This window comes from Varroa destructor, unplaced genomic scaffold (assembly GCF_002443255.2).
Source record: "Varroa destructor unplaced genomic scaffold, Vdes_3.0 BEIS01000002.1, whole genome shotgun sequence".
Taxonomy (NCBI): domain Eukaryota; kingdom Metazoa; phylum Arthropoda; class Arachnida; order Mesostigmata; family Varroidae; genus Varroa; species Varroa destructor.
Window position 1 is genome coordinate 20890969 of NW_019211455.1, and position 16873 is coordinate 20907841.

At 39.6% G+C, this 16873-nt stretch overlaps 1 protein-coding gene across 10 annotated transcripts in view; it reads right to left on the minus strand.

Annotated features, from left to right (window-relative positions):
- Nucleotides 1-902: 902 nt before the first annotated feature.
- The window catches only part of LOC111245042 (uncharacterized), a 36274-nt gene continuing 20303 nt past the window's right edge, over nucleotides 903-16873 (minus strand). For 2 of the 10 annotated variants that reach the window (XM_086980286.1, XM_022792790.2), the window contains 11 exons: nucleotides 15895-16299; nucleotides 7670-7923; nucleotides 7150-7320; nucleotides 6566-6745; nucleotides 5814-6489; nucleotides 5287-5512; nucleotides 4181-4377; nucleotides 3595-3756; nucleotides 3080-3219; nucleotides 2349-2525; nucleotides 903-2205 (listed from right to left, as the gene is read on the minus strand). In XM_086980286.1, coding sequence (XP_086836412.1) covers nucleotides 2044-2205; nucleotides 2349-2525; nucleotides 3080-3219; nucleotides 3595-3756; nucleotides 4181-4377; nucleotides 5287-5512; nucleotides 5814-6489; nucleotides 6566-6745; nucleotides 7150-7320; nucleotides 7670-7923; nucleotides 15895-16123 — 2574 coding nt within the window. In that variant the 5' untranslated portion in view covers nucleotides 16124-16299 and the 3' untranslated portion in view covers nucleotides 903-2043. Of the gene's footprint in view, nucleotides 2206-2348; nucleotides 2526-3079; nucleotides 3220-3594; nucleotides 3757-4180; nucleotides 4378-5286; nucleotides 5513-5813; nucleotides 6490-6565; nucleotides 6746-7149; nucleotides 7321-7669; nucleotides 7945-8398; nucleotides 8675-14135; nucleotides 14265-15894; nucleotides 16300-16873 lie in introns of those variants that run through there. The other 8 variants (XM_086980288.1, XM_086980289.1, XM_022792793.2 and 5 more) reach the window with 8 other exon arrangements.

Below are 16873 nucleotides of genomic sequence, written 5' to 3' on the forward strand. Positions count from 1 at the left end.
TTGTTCTCTAAAAACGGCGCCCTCAAACACAGCGGAAAAATTAGCTGGCAACCAAATTTGTAGCCAAAGTTTCCCGCTGGTCTTTGACGGGATCCTGCTAGTCAGAGCTCTTTCCATATCTGTTAACGGGAAAAAGCAACAGTGTAAAAGCCCCTTGGCGTTCCTCTATCTGAAAAGCTGTAGGGTAATTTCACTCACTTTTAGCCGTGCGAAGCCAGAAGGTATAGCCTAGCCGTAGGATGGATAAATGATTAACTCCTATATTTCTTATCATATAAGGTCGAGTAATAACATGGCTATTATTACGGCACTAGACTATATAATTATCTCTAAATATATTAAATATATATATATATATATATATATTAAACATCTTATTTCGATAATCTGACGTGTATCTAGGATGACACCTAAATATCTCCCACAAACAGATACCTATTTGCGCCGTATGTACAGTCTATCTATTTGTATATATCGCACGTCGCCGATTTTCCACCATATGACCATAATTTACAAGCATTTTATTAATTACATACTAGAACTGCTATATAGGTAATAATCGCTACCTGAATTCAAACATGAAGCTTCTATGCAGTGCTCTTTTTCTGTCATACGGTTACGTTCAGATGCCGTTTCGAAATCTAGCTTTATATAGTACAAATTTTGCTTTTGTAAGATTGACACGAGTGTGACATGATGACTCTACCGTAGAACGAAGCATCCACCATTATGTGCAACGCTGAAAATCCGACGTCCGGATAGAAAACCACTTCGCTCGAGAAATTTCTAAACGCGTTAATCGGGGATAATGTTTGTCGGGGCTGTAACTGAACTAAAAAAATACGAGCTCTTTCGCGCTTAAGTATATAATCGAATGTCTTTATTTTTTTACTTTTCCAGCCGTAATACATTGTGCACTACGACTGAGAATGTAGCATAAACGTTAGGAAACTTTCTTAAAACGAATAAACGCTGAACGTATGCCATCTTTATTTGTTCCTGTCGTAAAATGGTCCTGTACGTTTCCCGGTCCAATTGTCCTGATTAAGTTTTGGTAGTTAAGTTAGATTTGTTTTGTTTTTTGCAATTGGCGTTATAATTGCTGTTGAAATTTGTATACGACTGACATCTTCGTCTTTTTCGTGTTGGTATTGCATCGCTTTATCGGGTCACATCAGGTTAAATCGGCAGATATCGTGGAATAAGCAATCGTATACTAATGTAATGTCCAAATGATTATGCCTTTGTTGCTATAGCAATTTGTCGCTGAGTAGTAACGATGAATATCGTTATGTAAGTTATATTCTGTTCATGCCTGTATGTTGGCCTTCATCTTTCTGGGCTATGCCTATTTCTTTCCCAAGGTATAAATACTCGCAAAGCCGTGTTTCCCTTGAAGGAGGTCCGCTCTACAAATTGTTCACTTTTTTCTTAAGCTTTAAAGCTCGAAGGAATTTCCGAAGATTTTTGAAAGAAGTTCTGGCCATCTGAGGTTTTTGTTTGGTTTTTGGGAGGTAGCTCCTGAAACGCTGCAGTCCCTTGTTACATAATTAATCATCTATGATGTTACGTCATCTGTACTCGTTTGCCCCTATTTATATAGAATTGTTGGAATCATTCACAAGGGCTTGTTGTTGTGTTTAAATACCGAAGAGGCATATATATAGTTCAAATTGTCTGTTTACGTTACCACAATAATATAAATATACTAAATACTTGGTCAGGCCGTGTTTTGGTTCACTTCTCTGAGATCTCTTTCCTTAATCATTGGTAGTCGGTTCTGTCGGCAGGGTTATGTAGGTGAATGTTAAGTAACAAAAATAATTAAATTATCAAAAAGATTGTCTCGTGGGCTATGGAAATAGCAGTGTAGAGGTGAGTGCGGTCGATGCGCGAAGGATGTGTAAGGATAATCTGGGGTTCCAGGATAATCTGGGGTTCCACAAGATTTCCTTTGCGAACTCACACATTCGACGACCAGCTTCGTACGTTTCATATGTATGTATGTTTGCACGTTCGTCACTGGCCCAGCGTCAGCTACATTTAGCGATGGTCTCTGCCAGCTCCAGGGGCTGCATCAAACTCTTTGACTGTCGGGCAATCACCTCGCCCATCATGTGGGAAAACTTCTAGATTTCCACTACAGCCTTGGCGTGCCGGGTTGTAAATTGTTTCACTGGTCCTACGGTGTGCACTTCCGGCTTCCTGAAAGAAAAACGGCAACATTTATTGAACAAGTTCAACATACATAAAATCCCGCGCTGTGCCAGACGCACGGAAGTTGCATTTCTCTCGCTAGTCTCCCCATGTTTTTCCATGAATCCTTATTTTTTTGCTCTATTCCTAACCTCGTTATGTGACAACATCGAGTATGATGAAATGGAGCCGCGACCGGAAGCTCCCAGTGAGTCTCCATAGGAGTACAATCCTCTTGATGCAGAGTCGTTGTTTACAGAGAGGTCAAACGACGATACCCCGTTCCACGGCGAGTACTCGGATCCAGATCCGGTAGAATGATGAAAACCCTATACACAACCAAAATTACGAGAGAATATATCAGTGACAGTCTGTTAATGGTTAGCAATTTGCGCGCGCTCGTTACCTCTATCGATAGCCCTGACCCAATCTGCCGAAGCCACGTTCTTCACTAATTTGTACTTTAATACTTGATTACATTACCTTTAATACAAGATTACATTTCCTTTCTATAACAGTAGCAGATTATGGGTAACCAAAACGCTGACTTCGGGGGGTTCGTTTGTACGTACGAAGATTGTATACAGAGGTATTTTCTAGAGACTAGGGAATGACGTATTTCGTTTAATTGTCTTATGGACGTAATTACACAAAGCTTGTTAAATGTGAGGGGTGGATAAAAGCAGGTTTTCTCGCCCAGTTGGCTACACCGATGATCGTTCTTTCAACCGTGGGTTGGGTTTCTGAATCTGGATAATACCTGACTAGCACCGGAGATTGTTAAAGAGCATTTTTTTAGGTCGCCAATTATAAAACTGAAAACAATGACGTCATTTTGAACCTCATTATTTTTCTCTTTGGAGGAAAATTGAAGAACACATACGGGGCTCGCGTTGTGGACACCCCCGTGGTGCAGCGTGGAATTACTACCATTGCGGGAACCGGTAGACGGATACCGTCCTCCAAAATAATGATTGAAGTACTCAATGGAGTAACGATATGGGGTCGATGGAAACAGCGTTTCTGGAAATTAAGTAACATTGAATTATTTTATTCACACACGCATTGTACCGTTGAGCACAACACCGAAACCTAAGTAAACGTCATACAATGAATCACGTAGAACGATAAAAATCGTGACGTGCGTAAGGCGCGAGGTGCCGCCCTTCAAAATGTGTGGACTTATCTAGACAAAACCTAATGTATTTACTAATCTATGTACCAACTTTGTCTTCTTAAAACACGATTTAGATTTAATTCGTATATGATCTGCCTATAGCTTTTAGTTAAAAATTGAATTTTGCATCTCGGTAGGTTAGCAAGTGGGTATTGTATACTATGATTTAATAAAGATTATTGAAGTAAATACTTACAGAGGTCAAAATGATTCATACCAACCATTGTTATTTGTAACTAATCTGCTAGAACGACGCTGTTCGTCATTGAGACCAGACGAAGGGGTAATCGTATAGTAACCAAACGCTGGACCTTCACTGCTCAGTTCCCTACTGATCTTGAGCAGTTTTGCAAACATTTCGCAAGTTTCTTGTGATCCCAGCACTGCAATCATAAATTTATTTCGGTTCATGAGATTAAGAACTCATTAAAAATAAAATTTGCAAATAGTTATCTAAGCCAAGCCAAAATCGCATATCTGGTGGTTAAGAAGAAGAACAAAAGAAGGAAAATTGTTAAGAAACGAAGATCTATAGGAATGCTAAATATAGTTTAACTTAATGTAATGTTAAAGTGGTTAGTCAGGCCAAGTTCTGACACACCTGAACGCCAGTAACGAGCTACGACCATTTAACGTGTTGGAAACCTTTGTGGAATACACTTTTGACATATTTATGACGATGAAGAAGTTCTAGAAACGATACCAAACTTCAGCCGCGGCAATCAAACGAAGCCCAGAAATTTCCACGTTAGTGCCTGTCTAACACCCGAAGTAAATCAAACAAAAACAGGACCCACGTAGACTTACTTTCGCAGGGAACACATCCGAGATCGTGGTTCGATCGGCCGTGGCAGGACGCTGTTGATGAACACCGTGAAGACCAAGTAGCATTATTGAGGCGTATCTCGTCTGAGTTCGTTCGCGCATCGCTGAAACTCGAACTTCGAATTAACGAGGAGAACGCCGGAAAACTATGGGCAGGGGGGGAGTTCAACGAAAAACTGCTGCAAAGATAAACATCAGTGTTTTCTGAAATTACATTTTCTAAAGCCATGATGTCACCAATCCTCTCCCACGGGCCATTTAAGTATTTATAATTATTTCTTAATTATTATATACTAATATTAATTAAATTATCTACATTATCCGAAGAATAATTTATTTAAATAAATTATTCTTCGGAACTTCAGCAAGAGGCGGGCGAGCGAGCGACCCTGCGTTCATTTATCTACCTTGAAATTGTTATTGAGGGCAATTATTTGATTTTTAATACATGTAGAACCATCGTCAGTCATAAATCTATCATAAGATTCACTGCTTTGTCACAAAATTAACATCGTATAGAATCGTATATAACCAAGAGAGCTTATAATGTTTGTGCAGATACCTGCAAAATACCCATTGCTAACCTCTGCAAATATAAGGAATGCCGATGTCCTACCACGAATGCGTCGTAAGACTTCGGCTTTCGCTAGAATAATCACAGGAAATTCTGTTCCTATATAAACGATTTGGTAAGGTAAAGTCTGTGTTCGGAGTATGTCGTCAGTCGTTCACTTGCAGAGGCTTCTAACAGGACCATACAGTAAGAGCTGACAATACCAAGGAAAACAATGGAAATAGCAACCGATAATAGCTCGAGTTACCCGCTCGAATTAAGATTTGCACGATTAAATCCGTATATAATAGTAATTCAGGAGCTTTTTGCATCTAATGGTATATAGCTAACTATTTGTCTCATATGAATATGATTACCACTCATGTGGACAATCTACAGATTCTCTAAATCTAAATGATAAAAACAGCAACTTTTTTTCAACTTAACCACCCGGCTTGAAAAATAGCTTAAGACAACGCGTTTTGACTTGGTGCTAGCGACGTTTGTCTGCCGCTTCGTTCAATGTTCAACTTACTTCATCGGTGTTACGAGGAGTGCATTGCGTATCGAAGCGATTGGATCGTGGCTAGAATCCCTGATCGCTCGATAGACGTCGATGAGCAAGTCGACGTGTTTCTCAGGGCCCTTAGCCACCATTCTCCAATGGCGCGAATCACGACCCAACCGTAACATCAATGATATATCGTAGCTGCGCAGCATTGAGTTCAGGTGGTCTGTCGACGTGGCCAACCTGCGGAAAACTGTACAGAACATAAAAAAAAAAAAAAAAAAAAAACATTGAAATGCTAAAACGTCGAATAAACCGGGTGCGTGATAAAAATTCGCCGAGGTGGTGCCAAGCCGACGGAGCCCGAAGAGTCGGAACGACGAACACACTTGTCATAAGGTTAACATGAGTTTTAGTCAGGTTTCACTTTTTAACATGCGACTGAAAAGCCTGATGTACAACGGTACAAGCGCCGACGCTCTGCGGAAATACGTGCTATACTTGTAGAAAAAAGCGATGTTTCCACCACTAGCAACCATGTTTAGTTCTCTTACCAGGATTCAAAACCCCAGTGTCCCCGTCCAACTCCGTTCCATTGAGGGCAACTGTGGTCTGCACTTCGGGCGACACGAATTCGCGAAGCTCTTGCAGGTGATCCGTGGAAGCACGGTGTTGACGATGCTGTTGTTGTTGACGACGATCCCCAATCGGCCCAGATAACGGCCATGGCGCCGATTGCTCCCCATTGTTTATTGCCTCAGTATCATGGACGTGTTCGCCGGAACGATCCCGGTACTCGAAATTTCGCCCACGCCATACTTCGACCGTATCTGGTATATCGATATGTAGGACGACCGGCAGAAGGTCCATGAATGCTAGCCACGCTTGGTAAACATTGTCAACTTCGCCGAAGATCCGCACTGTGGGTATGTGATGGGACGTGTCAGATCTAATTGGGGGAATAATGAACTCCGTACCCGTGACTTGCATCAGCGTTTTCATTTTCACTTCACCAGCACCCATCACGAAGCTTAAATGGTGTGGAGATACCTCGATGCCGAGGTGTACGTATGGCGGTGGCTGTCCAGGCCGCAGAAAAGCTGTCAATCGACGCAGACCCTCACGAATACGCTCAAAGTTACTTTGTCTCCCTCGCACAGTGACCATCGCACAAGAAAAGTTCTCCATAGGCAACCAAGTGATGGTCATACGAAACTCGTTCTGCAGAGCCTACAATAAAATAGCCATTTTACATTGTTTTCGTAGTTCTCGATTATATATAGGCGTTGAAAAAAGTCACTCGTACCTCGATCATATGTTTAACTTTCGCTTTCGGTTCCAGTTTTGTTTTAGAAGCTGACTCAGATGGAGTCACTGCCCTCCTGTAATCATCCTTATCCACCATGAACGCAAAAGAAATCGGCAGATGCTCGCGAATTCTCTGTCGAGCTGCAACTACGCCAGCAGGTGGTCCCGCTACAGACACCTAAATAAAAAGGTTTTCATGTCCTCATCTGGCGCAAAGAAATAGCTCATTGAAGTTCCCTTGTCCTGATAGAATCTTTCAGTGGTTCCGAGGGTATCAAAAGTACGACTAAAATTACCTAAATTCTTTTAAAAAGCCTTTTCTATTAACATCGGAATCGTTACTTAGATGCCTAAACGAACGAAATACCCACTTAAATAAATAAAGTTAAATCCTAATAACAGCGAAACAGGTTTCTAATGAATCCGTCCTTTCATCATGCGTACGACGTCCGGTTCCAGGTTAAGGGCACAAGTGCCATTTTTGCACTTGGCCTAGAAAACATGTTCCGGATACAAATTCTTAATTAACCCAGCATTTTCTTGTTCTATTTAATAATATTTTGAAATATAGCACATTCGTACCTGGTTACTTTTTTCAGAGCGGTGATTTCTGTTGGAGTCAGGAAAATGTATGTGGCAGCCAGTTTCTCGCATTACCCCTTGTATTCCTTTGCCACCACGGCCAATAATGAATGAATGATCAGAAAACGAGACGTCCATCTTCAGGGTCACCCGTTCCCCGGAGACTCCCTGCTGTATTGGAGACATGCGGTATAAAAACAAGATTCGCATACACTCGAGCTTCATAACATTGTCTAAAACACACATCTGATTCAGTTTAATCAATGATATTTACTAAATTAACCGTTTGTTAACTTCGATCATTCACATTAACCATTAATGCGTTACACTGCGAACACTTTTGCATAAGGTTCGAGGTCACGAGAGATTTATGTATTTTAGGCAAATGTAAAGATCCATGATAAAATCACCGCTCTCTAAACTAAACCCTTTTACAACTTCCATCTACGAGAAATCAATTTCATCTTTCCCAACATAATTTCATCGAAAATTAAACTTATTTTTCTTTCCGCTGTCTTACGTTGCGCAAGGGTTTGCTTGGCTCGTCAAAACTAAGGTCCATTTTATGTGGATTAGCTGACGCCGTTCGACTAAAGTAATCTCTGTGTTCCATGTGGTACTGTAGTAGATACGCAGATGTCGAGAGGCAGCTAATGTCAGTCATATTCCCATTACTACGAGACGGATGGAACGATACGTGACGTGGCTCCCGTACCTCCGGCGCAAAGAAATTTCGTTCGAGACGAGACATAATCCTGGCAACAGCCACTTGGTCTGAAAAAAATTCCGTAACCACTAAACACCACGTCTGTGAGTCCGACGATCTTGAGAGATACACGAAAGCAATATCCATGAGTTTAACGTAGATTGCTACGTAAATGCTACGTAAACTACTAAAATGCCAACAAACGTTCACTCAAATCGTTATCTTTCGTAAAATATAGGTTTAAGGCAAACTGACGATATTAAGACTATCAGAGCCAGCCATCGTTCCCTTTGGTGCAAAACTTCAGTTGTACACTCGTTGCAAACCAGCACTCACAGATAGCGTATTTCGCTTCTACCAGATATTCGTAGCTGAACGCTCGTTTTATTACGTCAAATACAGCACAGGCTGACACCTAGCTTAGGTGTTCTCACCTGATCGCTATTATGTTAACAATAAATAAATAAGTGGCCCCACACTCGGGCCAAACATTTTCACAGATACGTTGTGGCCCTAAGTCTTAGATCAGGGTAACCCACCTACCGTCAGATCTGAATTGCGATATCCCTTCTGTAGCAGGTCTTTCTGCACAATGTTCTTGCGTGAGGCTTACAGAGTACTATGCATCGAGACGATTAAGATCCTTCTCTCGGCAATCAAAGTCACTTTGTTCACTTTTAATAGACAGTGTGTAATGATCAAGTTGGACTAAAATGATGTAATGATCAGCTGGGTAACTAGCGCCACACCTCTGCACTAATCAGCACCTTAATTCGTTTCGAAAGACAACAGTCTTATGACAGTTTTTAGACGGCGTTACGTAATTGAGAAACATAAAAAGTTTTATTTGTCAAAGCAATTTTAGGCTAATTTTTTTTTGTACCAAAATTGATACCGGAATCCACTTCGAAACGTCACAAATTACACACATCGAGGTGGTAACATACATCATGTCTGTTGGACCATCAAAGGGGTTTGTTACAGTCCTGTAAAAATATCTTGCAGTGTTTTCGGATGTACATCACAACATAATCTTGTCCTGTTATACAATTGACAAAGTTTCTTACCGCTAATTCATAATAACTTCGACAAGACGAACATTCATTTAACATTGAACTCTTGGAATAGCTGGAAGCTAAAAACAAAAATAAATTTTTCAGTTGATCTTGGAATTTTGTGGAATGTTTTGTTCAACACATCGGTTTTGGAAATGGCGCTAACAACGGTGCCGAGTGGGAACAACGGACTTCACTTATTATGGAAGTCTATGAAGTTCTATATCATCTATGAATATGATAGCGAGAAAATGGACATGGCAAGGCTCTTTTTTTCTCTCGTTCAATAACTTTCTGTAGCCATCTTTCAGCTTCGCTGCTAGCTTAAATACATAACACTGAGAATTGCTAATGGCTACCTCTGTGAAAGGGCGATCTCACAAAAACGCAGAGATATTCATTAAATCATGTTTATGTAGTGTGCAGCCACTTAACCTGCTCACGGAACTCATGCGACGGTACGCAACCTCAGTTACTAAAGTTATAAGATTATTAGATAGATAGAACATAATTACTAGAACATAGCGTGTAGTCATATTGGAAGACGGAACTTCGATAACCTACCTATTCACTGTTTCCCTTCAGAACCGTTCTTAAGGTCAAAGATGGCGACAAGAGTCGCTCCGTTTATTGTCAAACGCACCAAGATTCTGCGAAATGTTTGTTTTTCCGAGTTCCCTAATGACACGCACAAGATTTCTGTCGTTTTGGGATTACTTCAGGAGTTGAAATTCCCATCGGGATTAAGACAAAATCGTGTCGTCACATTTATCCATGAAAACTACATATGATTTATTTACGTTAATAAATTAGGGAACATACTAATTCGCGTACGACAAAAACTCTCGATATAGGCGTAAGTTCTGCACTATAGTTTATATCATCATATACAATTTGTAAGGGTTCTTAAATGGATCACCTTCTTATTGATTGTGCTTATTTGAAATGATCCGAGATATTTGCTTTGCCTAGTATCATCCGTGTAACCATTACCTTTTCATTTTTTTAGCAAATTATCGCTACAACTTCCGCTTAGCGATAGTAAAGTATTTTTAGAGGAAGCTGAGGATTATTATTAAATCCAATTTTGTTGCTAACGTCTTAATAAGAAACATCACTTACCGAAGAGAACCTCGTATAATTCAAAAATTTTTTATCAGTACCGTATAGACTTCAATACCTTCACTTACCTTTTTTTCGCTTCAGCTTTTTAGGTCATTAAATATAATTAGTATTATCGTTTTTACTCAAAATCTACAGAGATTTTTCTTATACTAAAAAGGTCAAATTTGTGCGGCTCTAGCCGGGATATTATACCACGCGATCTTCTGCACTGACACTGTAGATTAAAAACAATATTAAATACAATATAAAATCAGAGAACTGACTATAACAGCAGCAAAATAACAGTCATTTCTATCTTTTGCTTTTGTGTTTCCAATGAAGATGTGCGTGCGTTAAAACATCATTTATCTAGACTCTACGAAGGAGTCGTTATGTGAGATACTTCGTAGTATCATAACGTTGCACATTAGATCATGATTTCACTAAGTGCCGGTCAACTTTAATCAATAAATATGCCGATTCTATAGATGCGTATCTTAGGAAAAAAGCTGTAGGTCTATTGGCATTTTCCTTGTTCCATTAGATTACCTCATGAATTACTAAATTAATTTCCCTGTAATTCGTTAATAGTCATAAATTAAAAAATGGGCATTGTCGTATGTCTTTCTTGAATAATAAATAAGAGCAAGAAATTATTGAAGCGTCGCGATAAAGCGGACGGTAGCAAAACTGATTGCCTTAAGCCGGTTTTACGTCAATCGTATATTTGGATCTGAATTGAAGAGAAACATGTTTCTTCTACTTTTACAGATGAAGTCATGAGCTTAAGTACGTATGTGAGAGCCTTGCTCTGATACACACGAATCATCGAAGCCTGGCACAGACGACGCCCTTATACGAGCAAAAATGCTAACGATAATGCTGCAATTGTAAAGGGGCACACTACGTCGCTATTAGGTAGATTTCACTGGTTCCATAGCACTGTTCCATTAGATTTTAAGGCCGCCGGAAGTCGTATATAATTTTAGATCTGCTAGAAATCTTCGTTTTATTGATCAAAAACTAAGCCTATAGCTGTCAAAGCGTAAAGAGTTTACGTCAGTTAGCTACATATGATCTTGTTGTTATCGCTTTTTTCCCCCTATTGTTCACGTATCTTCATTCCTAAAGCTGAATTTGGTGGAACCAGAAGGTGGTTCCATATCTCACAGAGCCACGTCAACATGCCAGTTCATCACAAAACCTTGCGTCTATTTGGCTCTCACCCTGCCAATATATCTTGACTAATCATAACTATAACAGCAACGTGAAGATCAGCCAGCGTCAGCTACATTGACATCGACGAAAATTATCCTATTTCTCTGCCGACGACGCCAGCATCAACAGCGGCACTAATTTCAATTCCTAACATTCCTGATACAGCCTGGTAAATTATCTCATGGCAACCGCTTTCCTCACCGAACAACGTTACTAACAGTTACTGCAAAAGCACTTGGCCAGCAGTCATTGTCAATCATAGTGCCGACAGTAAGAGGTAAGAGATTATCAACTCGTACAATGTCAGATGCATCAAAAACAACATCGGCTTCCGATCCCAGGACACAGATCCTGGCATTCGCCGCTAGCCGATTCCACGCTAAACGAATGACAGGTATTCTTAGCAAGAAAGTCGGCGGGCTTTGACACCTGGGTACAAGCAGGTGTTGTCTGGGAGCCAAATAGAATGGCAGTGACTGGTAATAAACTTTAGTGTCCTGACTAGAAAACTTATCTAACACAACAAATTGTAATTAGCATTTGTGCTATCTAGACTTCAATAAGATGGTGCGATAGCACCATTGGTATTGTCTTCTTCCAGGGTGTGTTTATATATTTCACGAAGTTCATTACTCTTTGCTGATGTTCTGCTAACTTGCGCCGTGTTTTGCCTCAAAAACGCCAATTCGCTAGCGTCTATCAGATAGTGTTTACAATGCAAAGCTTATTCTCGGGTCATCGTTACATCATACATCGTGTTACTGGGTGCCATGTAGACTCTCCTACATAGTTTCATAGTTCATAGTTCATAGTTTTCTTTCTCGTAAGCTAAGTTCCTCCTAAGAAATGAAGCAGCTTTTACGTCCTGGCAAACTAAGTTTATAATCGCATATGATTCAAATACCCCAGCTTCGATAGATGCTTCTAATAGTGCCCCTTCGAATCGTTTAGTCGATATTGTGGCGCATTGCGTAAGAATCCTTGAAGGTGTTGTTGCAAGTTTATGAAAGGCCTAAATTTTTCTTCTAGTGAAGTATCTACAAGAAAACATACAGTGAAATTATCTGTTAAGGTACACGTTCGCTGAGACTTGAGCCTATCTGCCGATCTTCTGCAAATATATATAACAGGCCCACGGGTTGTCTCTGCACGACGCACCAAAGCATTCGCGTCTCCAGTCTTTTTAGCATTTGTAGTGAAGCACGATGATTACTGATCGTTGATGTCTGGATCAGTCGATGAAAGAACACTAGACACTTCGACGCAAAGTATTTTTTTGTTTGTTTTTTAATTGTTTATTAAAAAAACATTTTTATAATCTAAGAATATGCTTGTCCTATACTAATCTCAATACTATGATTTTTGTGCACGATTAGCGGAAGGTGATATCGGGTTCTAAATTTCAAATTGTACAGCTATACGCAGACTTTGCCTGGATGATGGCCAGCTCATTATAGCGCTTCCTCGTGAGTACTACTCGCTTGCATCGCATGGCTTTCTATAGATAGGACACTATCTGAAACATTATTCGCAAGCAAGTAACTTCCACTAGAGTAAAAAGATTTCTGGACGATCTAGTGATTCTAAATCAACTTGTTTTACCATTTGATACATAAAACAACTATTTCGTATTTTCCTTCTGCTACCTCTGCAGCGTGAAGGTTGAAAGGGGTAAGGAAATTAAGAATATATATAATTCTTGTCATATAGGTACATATATTTGATCAGTGTTTGAGAAACGGAAATGCAACCTTGTTCAGCATGAGCATTATGACGAGCTAAAAAAACCGCAGATTTTATTGTGCTATCACTAGATGAATTTCACTGCCTCGGTAAAGATTCAAATTAAAAAACATGATGTAAAACTAATTTTTATACGAAAGATGAGTAATTCTGTTTCTTGTGGTGGTATAAATTCTTTATAACGTGATCGTAAATGCTTAAAGGAGCTCCACTATAGAACGTCGGCTATTTTTCCTAATAATTACAGGACGGTGCTTTTAAAGGACAATGCGGTTTTTAACTTCACAAAGTATTACATATATTGTAAATTATATGCACCACTACATGCTCTTAGGGTCTAATCCAAGAACTACATTCGAAATAGATTTCTCAGTACGCTACTATGAATGCAAAGAATTTTTAATTTCGTAGATTTTTGCAGTAATAACTCAATGGCAAATAGCTGGTTTAATACAGGCCTCGTTATAGTGCTGAACCTAAGTTTATGGAGCCGTTAGTACTACCCAACATGTTTTAGAGGCAACTGTTAGCGTGAGATGCTACTTAGTCATGGATCGCTTTGGGTACGTAAACACAGGTAAACCTATCATCTGTAACATTTACGAAAGCTACGTATGGAAGCTACTTTCTTCCTTACTCATCTAGTGACCAATGGACACCGTAACCAAGAGCTCCCCCTCAATATTTTACGATCAGCTGATCTACAATATATAACAACCGCACACTGCACCAAACAACAGATGCACACAGATCGGAACGTTTGAGGGGAAACGTCGATGTACTACACGTTTTATACCTCAAATGTCATTGTTGCATGATGCTTTCCGCAGCTAGAAAAGCCTGTAGGCGCCAGATGCCTTGACGATTGAATTAAGCCAAGTAGTACTTGGTTTTGAGTTATATACGTAGGTATCAATCGGTAAGGGTAGTCTACCGGCACATTATCTATCTGACGGAATCTTTCACGGCAATAATGGACGACAACACATTTGTCTGTCAACACACCTCTTCGGTAATTAATTGTACAGGCTTTTTTCATCAATCAACCGATTTCATGAGGTTTTTTGCTAATTTTTAGCGCGTAGCTGTGTGTATGTGAGGCGAATCTCTTCGCGTCTAACTCTATCAAGTAGAATAAACTATGTTATTATTGATCGTACCGACAAGACGATGCTGACGACGAGATGTTTCACAAAACACTTTTGTGAATAAATCGATCCCACGCTATCTCAATCACTTAAATTTCGATTGTGCAAGAGTAACCTGGGCCGCAAATTGGGTCGCCATGCCTGAAAGGGTATTAGTACTGCTTTATCCACCTGCTACCGAATTTCGGCTACGGTACCTAGGCGTACTACCAAGACAGTATCAGTACAGGTCTCATGCTACCGCGCGGTTTGTTGTACAGAACAAACCCAGATCCGTAAAAGCTATAATTTTATAATCGTTAATTTCTCCAAATCGAGCTGGTGATTTTTGGTAATAGGTGTGACAGTTCAGATGTTATTTTTTTATTTTACGACGTCAAACAATTCTTTGTTTTTGTACAACATTACTGAATGTACGGTATAAATGACGTTCATATAATCGTACGGACAATTTACATACTAGTAAAAATCTAAGTTTAGGACCAAAAAAAAGGGACGAATTGGGCTGTGTTTGTCGGGTCACTAGAATTTCGTCCTGGAAAAATCTGCGCGGAAAATTAAATACTTTTACCGGGGGATTTCTTGATTCCCCCTTTTATAAACATTAAGGCAGCCAGCAGTGCCGCGCAGGTATTATGAAAACTACGATTGGCTCGTTGACAACTGCGCTCATGTTCGGCACTGTTTTTGTTTCAAATAAAATGTGTTTAATAGCGAAACAGGTAGCGCGTCGGAATAAAATTACTAAGCTAACATGTCCAACTTTGGTAATTTAAAGATCCCAATAGTAAAGAAAATACGGTGGTTCCGTATCGTAAAAACATCATATGAAATAAGTGTGAGACAGATGGTATAATATGAAACACCTAATAAAGTTCCCATGAAGTTCGAAGTTGATAAGATAAGCCTATGATTATTATATATATATATATATATATAATTAGATAGTAGCATAGGTAAGAAATTAATTCAGCAAAACCTAACAAAATAGACCATATGGAAAGATTGTTCTCAATATTGGTGAGAAGGTCGCGTAGAGCTGAACTGAAGCACGTCTTAAATTTACACGTAAGAAAAGGTGGAAAATGCCCCGCACGTCGCATATGGTCCCTTGTACGAGTATCAATCGACAGATCTGTACGAGCTGTGGCGACACGTTCTTATACATAAACACTGATAAACATTTACTTCTTTCATACACATGTGACAATGAAATAAAAATTTGTTCTGGCAGTGGTTAAGCCATTTAGGTCAATTTTTAGAAATGCCCGTAACGAAACTAAGTTGACACGGCGAAAGATATTTCGGCATTTTTTTTTTTAATTTACTGAAAAATGCCAGAAGTTTCAATGAAGAAGCCAAAAAGACCAAAAATTTGCTCTATGCAAAATTAATCTACCCGCTTTTTACTTGATAGATTAACTGTAGAAAATAGAAACAATATAGACAACGAATTGACCTAAATATTGGCCGAACAGTGCTAAGGTACTTATTTTCTTTTTGTTAATTTGGCCTGATAACATTTCTGATGGGGTGTCATGTTTGGATTTTGCATAAAATTGCAATCAATGTAGCAACAATTATTACGAGTATCTTTCCCCTCTAGAAAAACAAAGAAGGTAAATCAAATCATTGCACATATTTTTAACGATGTTACGGTGCCAGTCGTCGCGATAGAAAGGCTAGTATGATAAACCGGTTTCGTATAAAGCGCCTGTTTGGCTTTGGATCATGACGTTTTACGAAAAGTAGCTTATCAATCAACGCTTACCGACAGCGAGCGTTCCCTCTATCTTGGGTGTCTGAGTGGTTTTATTGTAGAAAGCAGCACGGCCAGACAAGCGCTCCAAATAAATTTTTAAGTGGCTGCTACTTATGTCGATACCCACAAAACTTGGGTCGGACCAACCAACCAACCTATCGACAAGCGAGAACGCAATCGTCCTTCCTCTAATTGTCCTCCAACACAATTGCGTTACACTATGCCTACACAGTAACATGCATCGGGACGGCTCCAGTAATCTTCCAGGCCGTCGTCGAGGTCACTTCGTTTCCCACAAGCAGTGATGTGTACCTGGCGAATTTCGATATGACGACGTCACGAACAACACGACAAACGACAATTTCGTGTCCGTGTGCAGAGTGCCACGGACGCGTTACTCCGAAAGGCATCGTACTGTAAATTTCGAAAAGGCATTAAATACAATTGAACGTGGTTGTTTCAAATAGTGTGCGATCATTTTCTAAACCTATTAGCCCAGAATTTTAGCGCAATTAGTTTTTGTACAGGTCCCTGTGATGACATGTAGGTAAGGACGCTCTGTTGCCAAGAATTTATCAATCACATCATCATAACAAAGTATGCTTGAGTCTCGTATAATTCTATTTCAGAATGTTTTAGTATGAATACTTGAGACATATTTCATTCAGAATTGCACACGAGAATGCGTCTACTATAACCCAGAAGACGTCGTCATTTAGAAGCATCTATAATCAGCGTCGATAATTTCGAAAACGGCCTGTTACCATATGAACCCCCCAACTATATTACAATAATAAAAATAATACAAAGAAATTGCTTCATGTTTCCAGTTCGAGTACTTATTTATCATCTTAAGCATATATTGTGTATACGGTAATGATTAGGAGAAACATTCTCGCTACGTTTAGCCTTGTATATACGGTCGAGATTTTTACTTTATTTGAATCTTAGGAAATGACGGTCACTTCAACTATCTTTACCACATATC